Source organism: Pelophylax lessonae (assembly GCF_965119305.1).
Source record: "Pelophylax lessonae genome assembly, chromosome: 11".
NCBI classification, from domain to species: domain Eukaryota; kingdom Metazoa; phylum Chordata; class Amphibia; order Anura; family Ranidae; genus Pelophylax; species Pelophylax lessonae.
The window spans coordinates 20,165,390-20,182,378 of NC_138778.1; the positions used below are offsets into that span (position 1 = coordinate 20,165,390).

Consider the following 16,989-nt stretch of genomic DNA (forward strand, 5'->3'; position numbering starts at 1 on the left):
AATTTAAGTTAAAAGGAAAATTTTTAAGGCCCGTTCTTTTATTTTTATGCCTTAAAAGTCATTGATTTTGGAGTGCTGAATGCCGTATTCACAAATAAAAATCACATTTCTGACAAACAAAAAATGTTCACTTTGTTTTAAGCAAAAAGTTAAACAACCATTTGCTAAAGTCGTAGATTTCCTCTGCGTTTGAGAAAAGACCCAATCCATGATTTTGTTTCCACGCGTCCTCAATAAAAAAAAATATATATATATCTTAAGAGTTATAAGCTTAAGAAAAGTTGAAAAAACACATTTTCTGGGACTCTGGTAAAAAAAAAAAAAAAGAAAAAAAAAAAAGTAATTCTCAGTATATGCTTTGCTATATTTTATGGAAATTTGTGAATCTTTAACAGTTAGATAATAGACCTTAGAACACAAAGGAAACAGTAGAGAAAAGAAAAAATAAAAGCAAAAAAACCCATAATTTAACAAACAAAAATAGAAAAAAAAAAAAAAAAGCGCATTTTCCAAAGATGGAATCAGCAGCATGCTAATAATATATAACTTTTTTTGTACAAAAAAATTAGAAGTTCGGGAGTTTTAAGTATCTTTTACAATATTATTATTTTTTTATTATAAAATAAATAATTTATGAACGTCATCTCTGGTACCATCTGCTGTTAGCAATTATTTAATCCAACTGTTTTTTTCTTTTTGATTTTTTTTTTGCTGCTGGAGACAAAAGTCTTAAAGGGCACTTGTATACAGGCTGGCACGAAACATTTTGACAGGCATCTTGTGACCGGTCATCTTCGACCGTAATGCTTAACAACTGGCACTTGGGAATGGATGTGGAAATAAAATTCCTACTTCAACGCATAACAGTAAATCTCGTTGCAGTTTATTGACCTTCTGACCATATGGCCAAAAAAAAACTTTTTTTTTTTTTTTTTTATCACGTAAGTCTAAAGTTTTTCAATTAAATTTTGTTTTTACAAAAATACTTTCAGTTGAATGAAAAGTCAAAGATATAAAACTACTCGAGCAGTTGAAGCATCAAAGAAGCAAAAAAAAAAAAAAAATTTTTTTTTTTTTAACTTTTATCCTTACAATGTATTTGTTTTTCTCTAATATATAAATGTATAAACCCCCAATAAAAATGTAATAAAACATACACAGTACATACTAAAAAATATATCTGATAGAGTCTAGTCCTCACAGAGGATGTAGAGTTTTTTTTTTTTTTTAAAAAAAAGTCTCTTTGAGAATCAAGTTGACGGTTTTTCAAAAGTATCTCCTTGTTTTATCTGTTGAGACAGGAGAGGAGGAAGTACCTTTACGGAAGAGTGACACCTATTTTGCTGGCTGCCAGCAGAGGGCGTTGCGCCATGCCTCAGAAGAGGGCACTGCTTGACCGGTGGTAGGTGAACTGTCCTTTTTCAGTAGTCTATAGTCATTAGTCTACGGTCTGGTCAGCTGTGTGTAGACCGGCTGCTCCCAGTGTTGGGGGCTGTGGGTCTGGGGGATAGATGGGACCCCTGTTGTGTCTGCAATGGGTGTGTACATGGGACGCTGAGTGGGGTTCATGTAGCTGAACGTTGAGTAGAGGCTTGAGCTTTGGCCCGCAGCATGACTGTAATAGGAGTTTGAGCCTTGGTGTTCGGTGTAGTCATACTGTGAGCGGGTAATGGTTGGGTAGGAGGACCCGTAATGCTGGAGGTTGAAGGAGGTGTAGTTGAGTTGCTGCGGGGAATGCTGTTGCTGCTGGTCGCTGTAGTGACTTGGGCTAAGCTGCTCAGTTTTGATGTGTGTCCTCTGTTGAGACTGGCTCTGCTCGTTGGTCAGAGTCGATAAACCATGCTGTTGCTGGGGCTGTTGAGGTTGCTGTTGCGGCTGCTTGGACATCCATGTGTGCCCAGCTCCGGCCGGACCGCTGGTGGCGCTGCTAATGCCATAGCTGCCCGTGTAGGTAACCTGCGTGGAGGCCACTCCGGGATGGCCGTTGGGCGGCAGGTACTGGTCAAACTCGTTGACGTCAAAGGTCTCAATGTTGGAGATGACCTCGCTGCTGAGCTCTCCAATGTCCACGTCACGGAAATCGATGTGGGGTGGCTGGCGGCCACTCTCCTGCAATGGGCGACCTTCACGTTTTAGATCCGGCTTGCCGGGCTGCACATCTGTTTTAGGGGTTGTCGGCGGGGTTGGTGGACCTTGGGACTGTCCTGAAATAAAGAAAAAAGGAACATGAGCTTTGTTGGCTTTCATGAGATGGAAAAAAACACCTAAAATTTTAATTTATGAACATCATGACCATGAACATTCTGAGATCAACCCATGAAGCTTAAGTTTTGCAGCAATCAAATGGGTTCTGGCTACAGTTGCTTGCACATTCATCAAACAGTAGTATAAAAAATATGTAGTAGTAGAGTTTGTCAGCCAGAAACTTGGGAGTTAAAGGGTTAGGAACGGTTCTTATGCTACAAGCGCCTTAACTATCTTATATCTCAGATCCTCAAACCCAACTCCAGGTCTCCTGCAAACAGGTGCCATATAACTGTAATGATAACAATGCTAATGATTAACTACATCTGCAGTTGGGTTAAGGTGTACACTGAGCAGATGGATGTTTAACAGGAAATTTCACATACAGTATAAAATATGTTTGGAGAGAGGGAGAGAGATTTATGTAGGCCTGGGCTGATATATTAAAGACGTTGAGGATCTGCACTCAGAAAACTGTGCAAATATTCACGTCAATTATCCAATCATGAGAAATACAATCTCTAGTTCACTTTGAATACCCAATCAAGTGCAGTTGCTTTTCACACAATTAGATAACTGAAGTGAACATTCACACAACTGTTTGAATGAAGAAGCTCCACTCATTTGGTAAGTCAGCCTTTATGTGCTAAACCTAGAACCCCATAGAATTTCATTAGAATAAGTACAGAGGCCAATAATAAGTTATTTACTTGACGGGTTGCTAAGAATTAGGTGACTTCACAGCTGGCTTTTCGCCTTCCTGTTGGATTTACTGAAACTAAATCCTGGACTAGTACAGTGAAAACAAATTTTGCTTTATACCCCCCAGGCCATATTCTAAATAAAGCAAAGTATATAAAGAGGCGGTTTGCTGTAGGGCATAAACTGTACACCGTCCCACATGCCTGGATGAGGATTTTTAGTGGGTGTTAAAATGAACAAAGAGCAAAAACTGGCCCAGGTTCAAGAGATTGGGAGACTCTTTAAAATTCATTAGAGTTAGGACTGCAGGTAACAGGGAGCCTTGACATGGCCCTGCAGCTTTCACATGCGTTTGCAAATGTGTGCTAACTAAACCCCTGTATTGACGCAAACTGTTAGACAGTCCAATTTGGTTGGTAAGCAAACTGGTTGGCAAATTGAACTGGGAATTTTATCTTTGTTTGTTTCAAGCACAACTGGCATTCCCTAGAATCCCTCCTGCTTGAACTTTCTTACAAAGAAAAAACAAAAACTACTGCATAGACTGGACTCATGGGAGAGGACAAGAACAAGGATGTGATCTGTGCTTTGATTGTAATGAAATCAATTCACAGTATTTTAGGGGTCAGTACCTGAGTGTTCTCCAGGAGAGTGCACTTCGCTCATGCTGGAAGCAGAGTGTGGTGATTCGGCCTGCAGAGCCTTGAAGATGGCGTTGGGGGAGATGTGGGTCTGGTCGGAGCCGTCCTCTTGCTCAGCCTGCCCATTCTTCACAGACTTTCTACGGCGGGGCTGGTACTTGTAGTCAGGGTGGTCCTTCTTGTGCTGGATTCTCAGACGCTCTGCTTCCTCCACAAAAGGGCGCTTCTCAGTTTCATTCAGAAGCCTTAAAATTAAGCAAAAATAATATGATTAGATATTTCAAGTAACTGATGTATTACCAATACAATAAAAGTTTTCTTTCTTTCTTTATTTCTCTTTCTTCCTCTCTCTCTCTCTCTGTTTACCTACTGCTCTATTTGTCTATGGATCCAGTTTCCTTTTAGACTCTATTCATACATAAATTATATTACAGACATGCTAATAACACATACACTGCAAACTCTGCATGCTACATGTACAGTACAGGAGGTTTGGAACTAATATTTTAGGTTTTTTTTTCTTCTTAATAATACATTTCTACAGTTGGTTGTCTGAGGGTAACATAGGCTTGCTCAATGAGTATACATTATATATATATATATATATATATATATATATATATATAAAAATCTACATATATATATATTTATCTATCTATCCATATATATATATATATATATATATATATATTGTACCTCTCTCTCCCTCCCTCTCTCTCTATGTATATATATATATATATATATATTGTAAGCTCTAACGAGCAGGGCCCTCTAGTTCCTCCTGTTCTGAATTGTATTGTAACTGTATTGTCTTCCCTCAAGTTGTAAAGCGCTGCGCAAACTGTTGGCGCTATATAAATCCTGTATAATAATAATAATATATATATATATATATATATATATATATATATATATACATATCTATCTATCTATCTATCTATCTATCTATCTATCTATCTATCTATCTATCTATCTATCTATCTATCTATCTATCTATCTATCTATATAAAAAAAAAAAAAAATATATATATATATATATATATATATATATATATATATATATATATATATACATGCAATGATATTACACATTGTGGAGAGTGGGACATCTGGTGCAGCTCTGCATAGAAACCACTCAGCTTCTAACCTCATCTTCTTCAGTTAAGCTTTGACAATAAATCCTGGAAGCTGGTTGCTTTCTATGCAAAGCTGCACCAGATTTTGCACTCTCCAGCCTTGGTGAAACAACCGCTAAAGCTACATATTTTAGTAAATGGGCCCTTTATGTTGGATCAGGTTGCCATAACACATACCCCCCCCCCCCCCAACACCACCACCACCATCACTTTTCTCCTAGAGCTGATATAAAGGGTTAACAGCTAACTGTGGAACTGTGGTTCTGGTCAGCATTCCCCAACCCCGCAAATTCAGCACAAACTGGACCAGTAGTAGAATCAGTGGGAAACCTTGCAGAATGCAATCAAACCAGATACCAGAAGAGAACAACCTTCCAGCACACCTAAAATCTCATTTAATGACAGCGCCGGCAATCAGATAAAGCCATAAAGAAAGTCCTTTGAAGTTCAGATGAGTAATTCCTATAGAGCCAGCAGGAATAAACCTCAGGCTATGCACACACCAGGGTCTGCTTGAGCCCTCCAGTGGTGTATTACAGAGATTAGAAGAAGAATCTGAGACAGCAGAGCTGAGAATACCAATGCAGGGCTTCAGAATACCAGTACAAAGCTATACTACTCATCTGAGCAATGCAATGCAGAGAGCCTGCAACACACGTTTTATGTATGAAAAATATATATATTATTATTACTATTTTTTTTTTAAAGAAAATAGATATTTTGGAGTGCAGTAACCTTGGATATATATATATATATTTATATATATATATATTTTTTTTTTTTTCCTAAAAAAACTTGCTAAATATCTGCTTTACACCTACATTATCTGCATCTACTGGGCTAATGCTGCCTGCAATATCTGGAACACACACACACACACATATATATATATATATATATATATATATATATATATATATATATATATATATATATATATATATATATATATATATATATAGAGAGAGAGAGAGAGAGAGAGAGAGAGAGAGAGAGAGAGAGAGAGTAACATATGCTCTCTAAAATGACCGTTTTCCAACATTGTGCCATCTGGTATATGATAAAAACACCGGAGTAACCTAGAACCCATGTCACCCAATTCATTTTTATCAGAAATAAATCTCTGAAAGCGATGATTCTGTTTTTGCGCCTTTCCTTGCAAATCCCGACAATTGCGCAGCAAAGCAATGTGCGGTACTCAGCAGCAACAGCAGCCGGAAAAATGGCAATTAACCCCTGAAATGCCCGCAAAATACTACCCAGGAAATGCCCACGTTGGCACTATACGCCTGCACCTAGCCTACTTTGATAGGAACAGATGGCAGAAACCTAAGACAGAGCTCACTGCTTGCACAAGGACATATAATAAATGCGCAGTGCCCATATTAAATGGCATGGGTGGCAGGCTGGCAATGGGAAGGTGGTATTTTGGGAATAGGAAGGTGGCATGCTGGCAATTGGAAGATGGCATGCTGGCAATGGGAAGGTAGTATATTGGCAATGGGAATGTGGCATGCTGGCAATTAAAAAGGTGGCATGCTGGCAATGGAAAGGTGGCATGTTGATAATGTGAAGGTAGCATGCCGTCAATTGGAAGGTGGCATTCTGACAATGGGAAGGTGGCATGGCACTTACCTCCACAGCTTGCCCAGGGTCTTGCTGAGCTCCGCGTTGTGCAGATGGGGGTACTGGTCTGCCAGCTTCCTCCGGGCAGCCTGTGCCCACACCATGAAGGCGTTCATGGGCCTCTTGACATGCGGTTTGTTCTTGCTGGATCCGTTCACCCTGACTGGCATGGGCACCAGGGTCCAGTCATATCCCTTCAGCACCTGGCTGACCGCCTCTCTGATGCAGACCGGGAACTTCTCATCCTCTGTCTCCTTCTTCATGTCCTGGTCCCCCTTGGGGAAGGTGTTCTCTTGGGGTCTGGTGTTCTCTGTGTCTGATCCAGACCCAGAGGGGCAGGGGGAGCCAGCTGAGTCCTCAGACATGCTAGGGCTGGGGGCCCCAGACAGGCACTTCTCTTGCTCTTCTGTCATCTTCAAGAAAGGATCCAACAGATTCATGCGAATCAGATGGGGAGTGGGGTGCAAGGAGAAAAAAATATATATGTATATATATGAAAAATGTGCAGCTATAGGCTGCTCACAGAGGTGGGGGTGTGCAGAGTCTCTTGGAGAAGGAAGGATAAACCATAGATAGGTGTCTGGGTGATCTTCCAGGCTTCTCTCCACATGCAGCACAGTCCTTCCAGCGCAGCACTCACACTAACCCAACTTCACAGTCTGCTCTGCAAGCCACTGGGCTGCTGCAATAAATACCATCCTCCTTTGTAACTTTCTGCCAATCACAGGCAGGCACTCCCACCTGACTGGGCGGAGCCTGGAGCTTTTCTAGAATTAGAAGAAAAAAGTCAGAGAGAGAGAGAGAGAAAAAAAACTCTAACTGCTGTCAGTGCTGAACCATCTAACTGCAGTCCTGCCTTTGTTTGCCTAGACAGTTTTTAAACAAACGTTGTATATTTATCACAGAGCTGTATAATGTATGGCACTGCCCACATTTCCTTACATGGCATGCAGATGACTGGTGGGTAGTCTAGTGCGCACATCTCCTAGCATATCATACAGAGGACTGTGGGTAGTCCAGTGCCCACATCTCCTAACATATCATACAGAAGACTGGTGGGTAGTCCAGTGCCCACATCTCCTAACATATCATACAGAGGTCTGGTGGGTAGTCCAGTGCCCACATCTCCTGACATGGCATACAGAGGACTGGCCCGCAGTCCAGTGCCCACATCTCCTTACATATCATACAGAGGACTGGTGGGTAGTCCAGTGCCCACATGTCCTTACATGTCATACAGAGGACCGGTGGGTAGTCCAGTGCCCACACCACCTAACATATAATACAGAGGACTAGTGGGTAGTCCAGTGCCCACATCTCCTTACATGTCATAAGGAAAGCTGGTGGGTAGTCCAGTGCCCATATCTCCTAACATATCACACAGAGGACTGGTGGATAGTCCAGTGCCCACATCCCCTAACATGGCATAGAGAGGACTGATAGGTAGTCCAGTGCCCACATCTCCTAACATAACATACAGAGGACTGGTGGGCAGTTCAGTGCCCTCATTTCCTACCATGTCATAAAGAGGACTGATGAATGGTCCAGTGCCCTAATTTCCTAATTGTTATACAGAGGATTGGTGGGTCGTCCAGTGCCCTCCTCTCCTAACATGCCATAAGGAAACTGGTGGGTAGCCCAGTGCCCTCATCTCCAAACATGTCATAAAGAGGACTGGTAAATGGTCCAGTGCCCTAATTTCCTTATATGCTATATAGAGGACTCGTGGGTCCTGTGCCCTCATTTCCCAACATGTCATACAGAGGATACAGAGAGTGCCATCCTCTCCTGTCATAGAGAGGACTGGTGAGTAGTCCGGTGCCCTCATCTCTTAACATGTCATTACGACTACTGGTGAGTAGTCCAGTGCCTTCATCTGCTAGCATGTCATAAAGAGGACTGGTAAATAGTCTAGTGCCCTCCACCCCTAACATGTCATAAGGATGACTGATGGGTAGTCCAGTGCCCTCATCTCCGAACATGTTATAAGGAGGACTGGTGGGTAGTCCAGTGCCCTCATCTCCTAACATGTCATAAGAAGGACTGATGGGTAGCCTGTGCCCACATCTCCAATGTAGCCTGTGCCAACATCTCCAATATGTCATAAAATGTCATTGCTTCCTAGTGGGTAGTCCAATGCCCCCCATCTTCAAACATGTCATAAGGAGGACTGGTGGAAAGCTCAGGAGGTGTCCCGAAAGCTGAAAATTTCAACAGAATTCTTGCTGGACTCCAAATTAATGGAAAAGGGATTAAAACATTTTATTATTATTATAAATGAACTTTCTTGGATTGCTAGTGTATTGCAAAAAAAAAATAAAAAATAATAAAATTATTGTCCAATCTAAATACATGTGCAGATGCTTTACACACGATTGGATAATTGATGTGAATATCCATGTTTGGATTGAAGACTCTACTCCTTTAATAAATCAGCCCAATATATGAAGTGATCTTACCTTGCAGCACTGGATTCAAGTCCCATCAGGGACACTATCAGCATGTTTGTTAGGTACAATAGATTGTAATCTCCAAGGACTAATGGTTGCATGCACTCTGTAACATGCTGCGTGAATTGTTGATGTTCTATAAATACAGCAAATACATAGCTGAACCCCCATTATTGCTCATACTAGCACTTTTCTTTACAACCCTCCAACCACCTAATATTTTTCATAGCACCCCTACCTTACCCAATCATTCTTTTTTGCAACAGAAGAATGCAGAGCAGTTTACTTTGCTGCAAAAGGCATTTGCTCAGATTGCAATACCTCCTTTCGCCTATAGGGGGCAGCAACGCTCCAGAAAACTGTTCCAGGCTCTCTATCAGTCTCTGGTTCTCCAGTACAGTTTTGGGGGAGGTGAAGCAGAAGAAGCTTTTTTTTTTTTTTTGTCTCAGCATTAATAAACGTTGCATAGTAACTTTGCAGAGAATAGGTAGCAATGTTTGACCACTGATTGCTGCTAATTACACCTATCTCTGGCAAACAACAAGGACACTTCTGTTGGCTTTTGCTCATCAGGCATTTGGTGGACATGGGGCTAGTATTAGCAATTCTCTGTCCTTATCTACATCGCTCACTCTGCATGGAGTTCATACATCCAATGTACTCATTATTGGTTTCTACAAGGCTTATTTTACATATGTGATACAGTTTAAAAAAAATAATATTGCATTTATTTTTTATATTTTAATAATGAAAAAAAAAAAAAAAAGCACAGTCCATTGCAGTAAACATGGAATTAAATATTTGCTCGGATCACCAGCATTTATCAAGGACTTTCTGGGCTCCCTTCACACCAATGAGCGCCTTCAAACCCTGTTTATTTCATCCGATTTTGTTTTTATATTTCTGTTCTCTGAAGATATCGGTTTAGGATATTTCCAGGCAGGATCGGGGCAAAGTTTATTTATTTTATCCGTTTTTTTTTTACAAACTTTTTTCTTAATTACAAAACGATATTAATAATATTAATATTAATAATAAACAAATAGAATAAATTCTGATGTATCAAACTTCCGATTAGACATCCGAATGTCCTTGCAGACATTAGAAAACGGATGTAGGATTTGCAGAATTCTTTATTCCATCTCCGATTCTGCACTGAAACAGTTACAAAGTTAAAAACTTAGTGTCGGGTTATTGAAGGGTTAACAGGCAGAAGGAGAAAATACAGATAGAGCATCAAGAAGGATTTAAAAATATATAAAATATATTATATAAAATGCAAAATTACACACACACACACACACATATATATATATATATATATATATATATATATATATATATATATATATATATATATATATATATATATATCAAAACCATAAAATAAATTTAACAATCTTGCAAAAAATAAGTTCAAATAAAAGTTTTAAAGCTGCAAACCTCAAACAGGAATATCTGAAACACACAAGGAGAGTTGCAGTCAGTCCTTTGTTGCCTCTCCACATGTACCAAAGTCATCTATTATACTAAATTGCCTCTCCAAATGTGCTAATTTCAATTACTGGAATCATTTTGCAATCAGAGCCGCATCAAACTGCCTTACAGCAAACTGCTAACTTTTCTTCCTAACATCAAATGCACGCAAGAAAAAAAAAAAAAAAGGGGGGGGGGGTTAAAAACAGTGCTGGGACATCGAAAATACAAACACAATTACAGCTATTAATAAATAAATATTGCAAATCAGATTTTTTATTACATTTTATATTGCATGCTTTTGAAAATCTTCCTTTTTGACTGTTTGTTATCTATTTTATGTGGACCTGTATCAAGCTTTTGGTAAATGTATAATGATCAAGAATAGATACAACTATCAACTCTTATTATAATATATAATAATCATGAAGAGATACAACTTGACATTTTTTTATTAAATATATAATGATCACGAAGAGATACAACTATAAACTTTTATCAAATATATAATGATCACGAAGAGATACAACTATGAATACTTCTAATATTTGTAAAGATCTACACACACTGTGCAGATAAATGAAACACAATAGCAACATGACAAAATTCATTGTTTTTAAAGATTTCATGGCAAATTTACAAAACTCACTCACAGTGCAACAAGTTTCCTAATAACAATAATTTTTTTTTTCTTTTTTTTTAAATTTGGTGTCAAATTTTTTTTTTTTGCTACTTAAATTTCACTTGATCAATTAGTGTGTTATGCCATTTTTAAAATTGTTTCTACTGCAGTGGAGTCTCTCCATGCAGAATGTTTAGTACAGGAAAGTGCTGCTTTTTTTAGTGCACAGTCAATAGTTGTAGTAGAAAAAAAAAAAAGTGAAGGATCTCAATGGGAGAGAGTAAAACTTATCTGGTGTACTGATGGCTCTTAAGCTTGGCAAATATTTGATGTAGTTAGAGAGACAGTGAATGCTGTTTATTGAAGGCTGCTTGCTTGTGGCACTTCACTTTCCTGCACTGATAAATCACACTGCGTGCTTGAGAAGATCAACAGATTTCCAGCCCTTTAATGTACTACAGCTCACATCATTAAAGGAGCAGGATGGGCATTGCAATCCACAAATGAATGAAGAGATGGGGTTTGCTGAAACTCTTCCTGACACGAAATTAGAGCATTTTTTATTTTAAACATAAGAATAAAAATTTAATATATTGCAGCTCACCAATGCTTTCATGCATATTATATTATTTTATTTTATTTTTTTTTCCCTTTTCTTTTTTTCTCTTTTCTCTTTTTTCCCCCCTACCTAGTAACCCTGCCAGTGTAAAACACTCTGGGGTTGATTCACAAAAGGCAAATAGATTGTACACTTTGTAAAGTGCAGTTGCTCCAGAGCTTAATAAATTAGGGGGAGCTCTGATGAATTTCATCATCCAATCATATGCAAGCAAAAATGCCATTTTGTAAAAAAATTTCCTTGCGTGTGATTTGGTATTCTTAAAATGAAGCTTTACCTCATTTACTAAGCCCTGGAGCAACTGCACTTGCAGAGTGCACAGTCTATTTGCCTTTAGTAAATCAACCCCATTTCCTGCCCTAGGGTGACAACAATCAACTGCATCTATGGAGGAAGAATATTGTCACCTTAGGACAGTGGCAGGGCCACCAGTTGAAAATAAAGGAAAAAAAAAAGAAACATAAATATATACAGTGTAATACAATTTTTGTTTCTATTTTAGAAGGGGGAGGTGTACTGTGGTACACACAAGGATTGATTTACTAAAGGAAAATAGGCTGCACACTCTGCAAGTGCAGTTGCTCCAGATCTTAGTAAATGAGGTAAAGATTCACTTTTGCAAAGAATGCCCAATCACATGCAAGGAAAATGAAAAAAAAAAAAAAAAGGCAGCATTTTTTGCTTGCACATGATTGGATGATGGAAGTCCACAGAGCTTCTGCTCATTTACTAAGTTCTGGAGCAACTGCAATTGCAGAGTGCACAGTCTATTTGCCTTTAGTAAATCAACCCTGCAGTGTTGCTGACAATACTACTAATAAGAGCAAGAACAGGCAGAGAGAACATGAAGTTGTCAGTTGACTGGACTTCTGGCAGGATCAACATAATTTTTCTTGCATCTATTGAACAGATATGACAAAACACTTCTAACTGTATATTTAAGGCTGGGTTCACACTGGCATTAAAAGCATGCGTTTGAGAGGCGTTAAAAAGGCCCCTCAAATGCCTATGCACAAGATACAATACTATACAATATACACATTGTGCTGTTCACACTATCAAAACTTGAAGCGTTAGCGTTGCGTCGCTTCAAAATGAAAGCCTCGTGTCGAGTCAGGAGGTGTTTGAAGCCTTTCAATGGCTCCCATACCAAGTCTATGGTAAAGCTTCGCAAATGCTCTGGTAGGAAGTAGTGATCGACCCACATTGGTTTTTCATTGCCGATACCGATATCAATATTTTGGTCAATGCATATCGGTATCGGCCAATATCAGCCGATATTTTTGTACATTTAAAAATATTTTTTTTTTTTTTTTTGTTGACAGTTACTTTTGAGGAGGGATCCCAAACCCCTCCTCTGCACTTTAAATCATTCGAAATGGCAAGTTTGGCTGTTTTGAATGCTGTAATTTTTTTTTTAATCTGGCGCCGAATACTCGGAAGTGATGTCACTCATGACATCACTTCTGGGTTTTTGCATGGAGACCCGATCAGAGCCGAATGTGGCTTTGATTGGGTCTTCAGCGGTCGTGCAGGTAGGATGCCCGGGTCTCCCGGTGGGACGGGAGACTCGGGCGAGCTGTGGAAGGCGGCAGGAGGGGGGGGGGGGCGTCCCCTCCCGCTCCTTATAATGACAGCCGAGCAGCTTCTCAGCCGCATCGGTTGTCATTACAAGACAGCCGACCGTCGGCTATGGACGCCGGTACCGGGGTGATGCTTCTAGCTGCAGGCATCACTCCAGTACAAGCACTTTCCGAAATATCGGTAACCCCAGGGGCCGATTCCAAAAAGTGCATATCGGCCCTCGATATATCGGCTTTGCTGATAATCGGTCGATCCCTAGTAGGCAGTTGTGGGGCATTAAGATCAGCTTATTAACTGTAATGGAATAGGCTTTGTTGAGCCGTTTTATGGTAACGCTCGTCAAATGCTTCAGAACTGCCCATAGGGCGTTTGGGGAGAATTTTTAACTCCTCACTAACGCTCGTAAAATGCCTGTCTAACGCTCATACTAACGCTCATTAGTAGTCTAATGCCCATACCAACACTTTAGGAGCGTTTGTTAAGCGTTAGAAATTTAGTCAAGTGTGAACAACCCTAAGAGACCAAAAGGGAGAAAAACAAGAGAAGGTTCTTGTTGGGGTTTACATAAATTTTAAGACAGGTGTTTCTGGGTCATAGGAGCTTACATTTCATTTTAAAATAAATAGTGGGCAGAGCCATGCAGATCCTCCCTTGGTACCCCAGTGACCAGCCATGCACCCAGAACCTCCAGTGTACAGCGCAGATACGCCCTCAGATTATATTTTTATTGCAACTTGTTTGGGCTGTTTCAGGCTTATTGATCATCATCAGTGGCAGGTATGGATAACACCATATCTGTAAGAAGGCAAAGTGCGGATATCTATTAACCACTTGCCAACCAGCCACCGGCGGCAGGTCGGAAGGTTTCCACGAATCTTTGTACCCGTACAGCGGTTCGCAGGGAGCGATCCTGTGGGCGCGCCGGCGCCCACTCGCTCATGGGGTAGCCGAGGCGTGGGGCCGCCGACCGCGATTGCCGCCGACCGCGATTGCCGCCGGGCACCTGCGATCACTCCCCGTGAAGAGAGAACAGCGGTCTGCTGTTGTAAACACATCAGATCGTTGTTCTCTCTGCTATCAACACAGAGCCCCTGTGTTCCTGCTATTTAGGAACACAGGTCTCTGTTTCGATATTACAAGCCCACCCCCCTCACAGTTAGAAAACACTCCCTAGGCTCACACTTAACCCTTTGATCAACCCCTGGGTTAACCCCTTCCCTGCCAGTGTCATTATTACAGTAACAGTGCATATTTTTAGCACTGATTACTGTAGTAATGTTACTGGTCCCCCCAAAAGTGTCAAAAATGTCAGTTAGGAGTCCGATCTGTCCGCCGCAATGTTACAGTCCCGCTAAAAATCGCTGATCGCCACCATTACTAGTAAGAAAAATAAATAAATAAAAATTACATAAATCTTTCCCCTAGTTTGTAGACGTGATAATTTTTGCGCAAACCAATCAAAATTCACTGGCATTGGGATTTTCTTTACCAAAAATATGTAGCAGAATACAAATTGGCCTAAAATGATGAAAATATTTTATTTTGAATTTTTTTTTTTTTTGTGAATGTTTTATAGCAGAAAGTAAAAAAATATAGTTTTTTTTTTCAAATTTGTCGCTCTTTTTTTGGTTATAGCGCAAAAAATAAAAATCGCACAGGTGATCAAATACCACCAAAAGAAAGCTCTGTTTGTGGTGAAAAAAAGGACATCAATTTCATTTGGGCACAGTGTCGCACGACCGCTAAATTGTCCGCAAAATATGGCGTGGTCATTAAGGGGGTAAAATCTTTCCATCCAGAAGTGGTTAAAGCCTTGACCAGCAGAAGGTCCATTTGTATGCCAGCACCCTTCCCCTCCCCCATATACAAATTAGTTTGAAAAAGCTATTTATAAGTAAACTGCCAGCATGCCCCCCCCCCCCCCCCAAAAAAAAAAAAAAAAAAAATTACCTTTACTCCAGCCTCTAATGCTTTAATCGAATGCACAATCCTGCCAGAATACACTCTTGCAGTGGGCTAGAGACCTGACACTAAGCGCTGTTCACACCTGAGCATAATGGAAACCTGTGCAAAAATGCGCGTTTCTGCGCACGGTTCTGATATGCACCAAAAATGCACTAAAACATGCAGTGCGCATTTGTAATAGCAGAGACATTTTTTGTTGCAGAACAATATGGCACAAAAATGTGCTAAAACACACAAATTAAAAACATGCCAAAGAAGCCTCCAAAAAAGGTACAGGAGCTAAGTAACTCCTGTACCTTTTTTGGAGGCTTATTTGGCATGTTTTTAATTTGTGTGTTTTAGCACATTTTTGTGCCATATTGTCCTGCAAAAAAAAATGTTGCACATTTTTGGAGTGTAAAAAAAAAATGCAAAAAAAGTGAAAAATTGATGCAGGAGCATTGCTAAATAATAGTGGTATTATATGCAGTCACTAGGCAGGAGGGCAGATCAAGCTGCCTAACTACCATAGTTGAAGTCTTCAGTTGACTGTCTCCTATGCTGAGGCCTCTATCCTTTTGTATTGATAGACCAGGAGCTCTGATTCACTTGCTGCATGCTTATTGCAGTTCAGTGACCCAAACCACTGAAGCCAGAGGCAGCCAGGCGAATAGTATGTTCAGAAGGAGGTCATTAACAACAGACCCAGTATTCATTTCAGTGCAGATTTCCTTTCAAATCTTTTTTATAAAAGAAAAATAATACTTATCTGTGACTTGCATTTAAAGTATTAAACCCCAAAGCAAACATGTATTGTATTGATTATTGATTATTTTAGCACCCTTTATATTTATTCTTTTTATTAATATTATATTTAGATTTATACACTCAAAAAAATGATATGTTGGGTTTAATTAACTTTTTTTTTTTTTTTCCATAAGAAGTTTTTATTGAAAAAGCAACTAATACAAAGAGAAAAAACAGTATGATAGCACTTGAAACAAATTTTTCTATCACAAGAACAGCAAATGAAATGTTTAGCGATATAGGCCATACTACATAACATACATGTATGTTCCTCATAGACGGTTCCAGAGACCTAGCTAACTTTTTTATGTCAACAAGTTGCACGTAACTGGGCTACATTGAATTTAAGTAAGAGCCGGTTCACACTGGGGTGACTTGGTCGCCTGACAAGTCGCCGTGGGTCGCCTGCCATAGATTAGCACAGGACCCGTTCTAATAGGAGCGACACAAGTCGCTCCGACTTAGGAAAAGGGTCCTGTACTACTTTGGGGCGACCTGGAGCGACCTGCATTGACTTCAATGATATGAAGTCCGTGCATGTCGCTCCGAGGTCGCGGTGCACGATGTGCACCGCGACTTCACAGGTCGCCCCGGCAAGTCGGGTCGCCTGTATGTGAACCGGCTCTAACATGGTCTATTTCAGTAAGTTACTTAAATTCAACGTAACCCAGTTATGTGCAACTTTGTTGACATAAAATAGTTAATTAAATCCAACATATCATTTTTTTAAGGCCCCGTTCACATTGCCGCGATCCGACTTGGGGGGGCGACCTCCGAGGTCGCGGTGTGAGCAGCGCGCCGCGACCTCGGAGCGGCCGCCACGGACTTCATAACATTGAAGTCTATGACGGTCGCCTCCGGGTCGCCCCAAAGAAGCTCCGGACCATTTTTCTAAGTCGGAGCGACTTGTGTCGCTCCTATTAGAACGGGTCCGCAGCTTCCCTATGGAAGGCGACCTACGGCGACCTGTGAGGCGACCAGGTCGCCTCACAGGTCGCCTTAGTGTGAACGGGGCCTGAGTGTACAATGATCAGCTTTTATTTATTTATGTAAAAACTTTATCCCAAAAATAAACTAAAAAACTGTTGCTGTGACTGCTTATAAAGTGTGAGCTGGAGTTGTGGCTTCAATTCATTAG

At 40.2% G+C, this 16,989-nt stretch overlaps 1 protein-coding gene across 1 annotated transcript in view; it reads right to left on the reverse strand.

The window, feature by feature from the left end:
* Positions 1-966: 966 nt before the first annotated feature.
* SOX9 (SRY-box transcription factor 9) overlaps positions 967-16,989 on the reverse strand; it is a 67,216-nt gene continuing 51,193 nt past the window's right edge. Inside the window, exons 2-4 of the mRNA XM_082271561.1 lie at positions 6,359-7,116; positions 3,579-3,832; positions 967-2,204 (exon numbers count right to left, since the gene is read on the reverse strand). Coding sequence (XP_082127687.1) covers positions 1,444-2,204; positions 3,579-3,832; positions 6,359-6,789 — 1,446 coding nt within the window. The 5' untranslated portion in view covers positions 6,790-7,116 and the 3' untranslated portion in view covers positions 967-1,443. The remainder of the gene's footprint in view (positions 2,205-3,578; positions 3,833-6,358; positions 7,117-16,989) is intronic.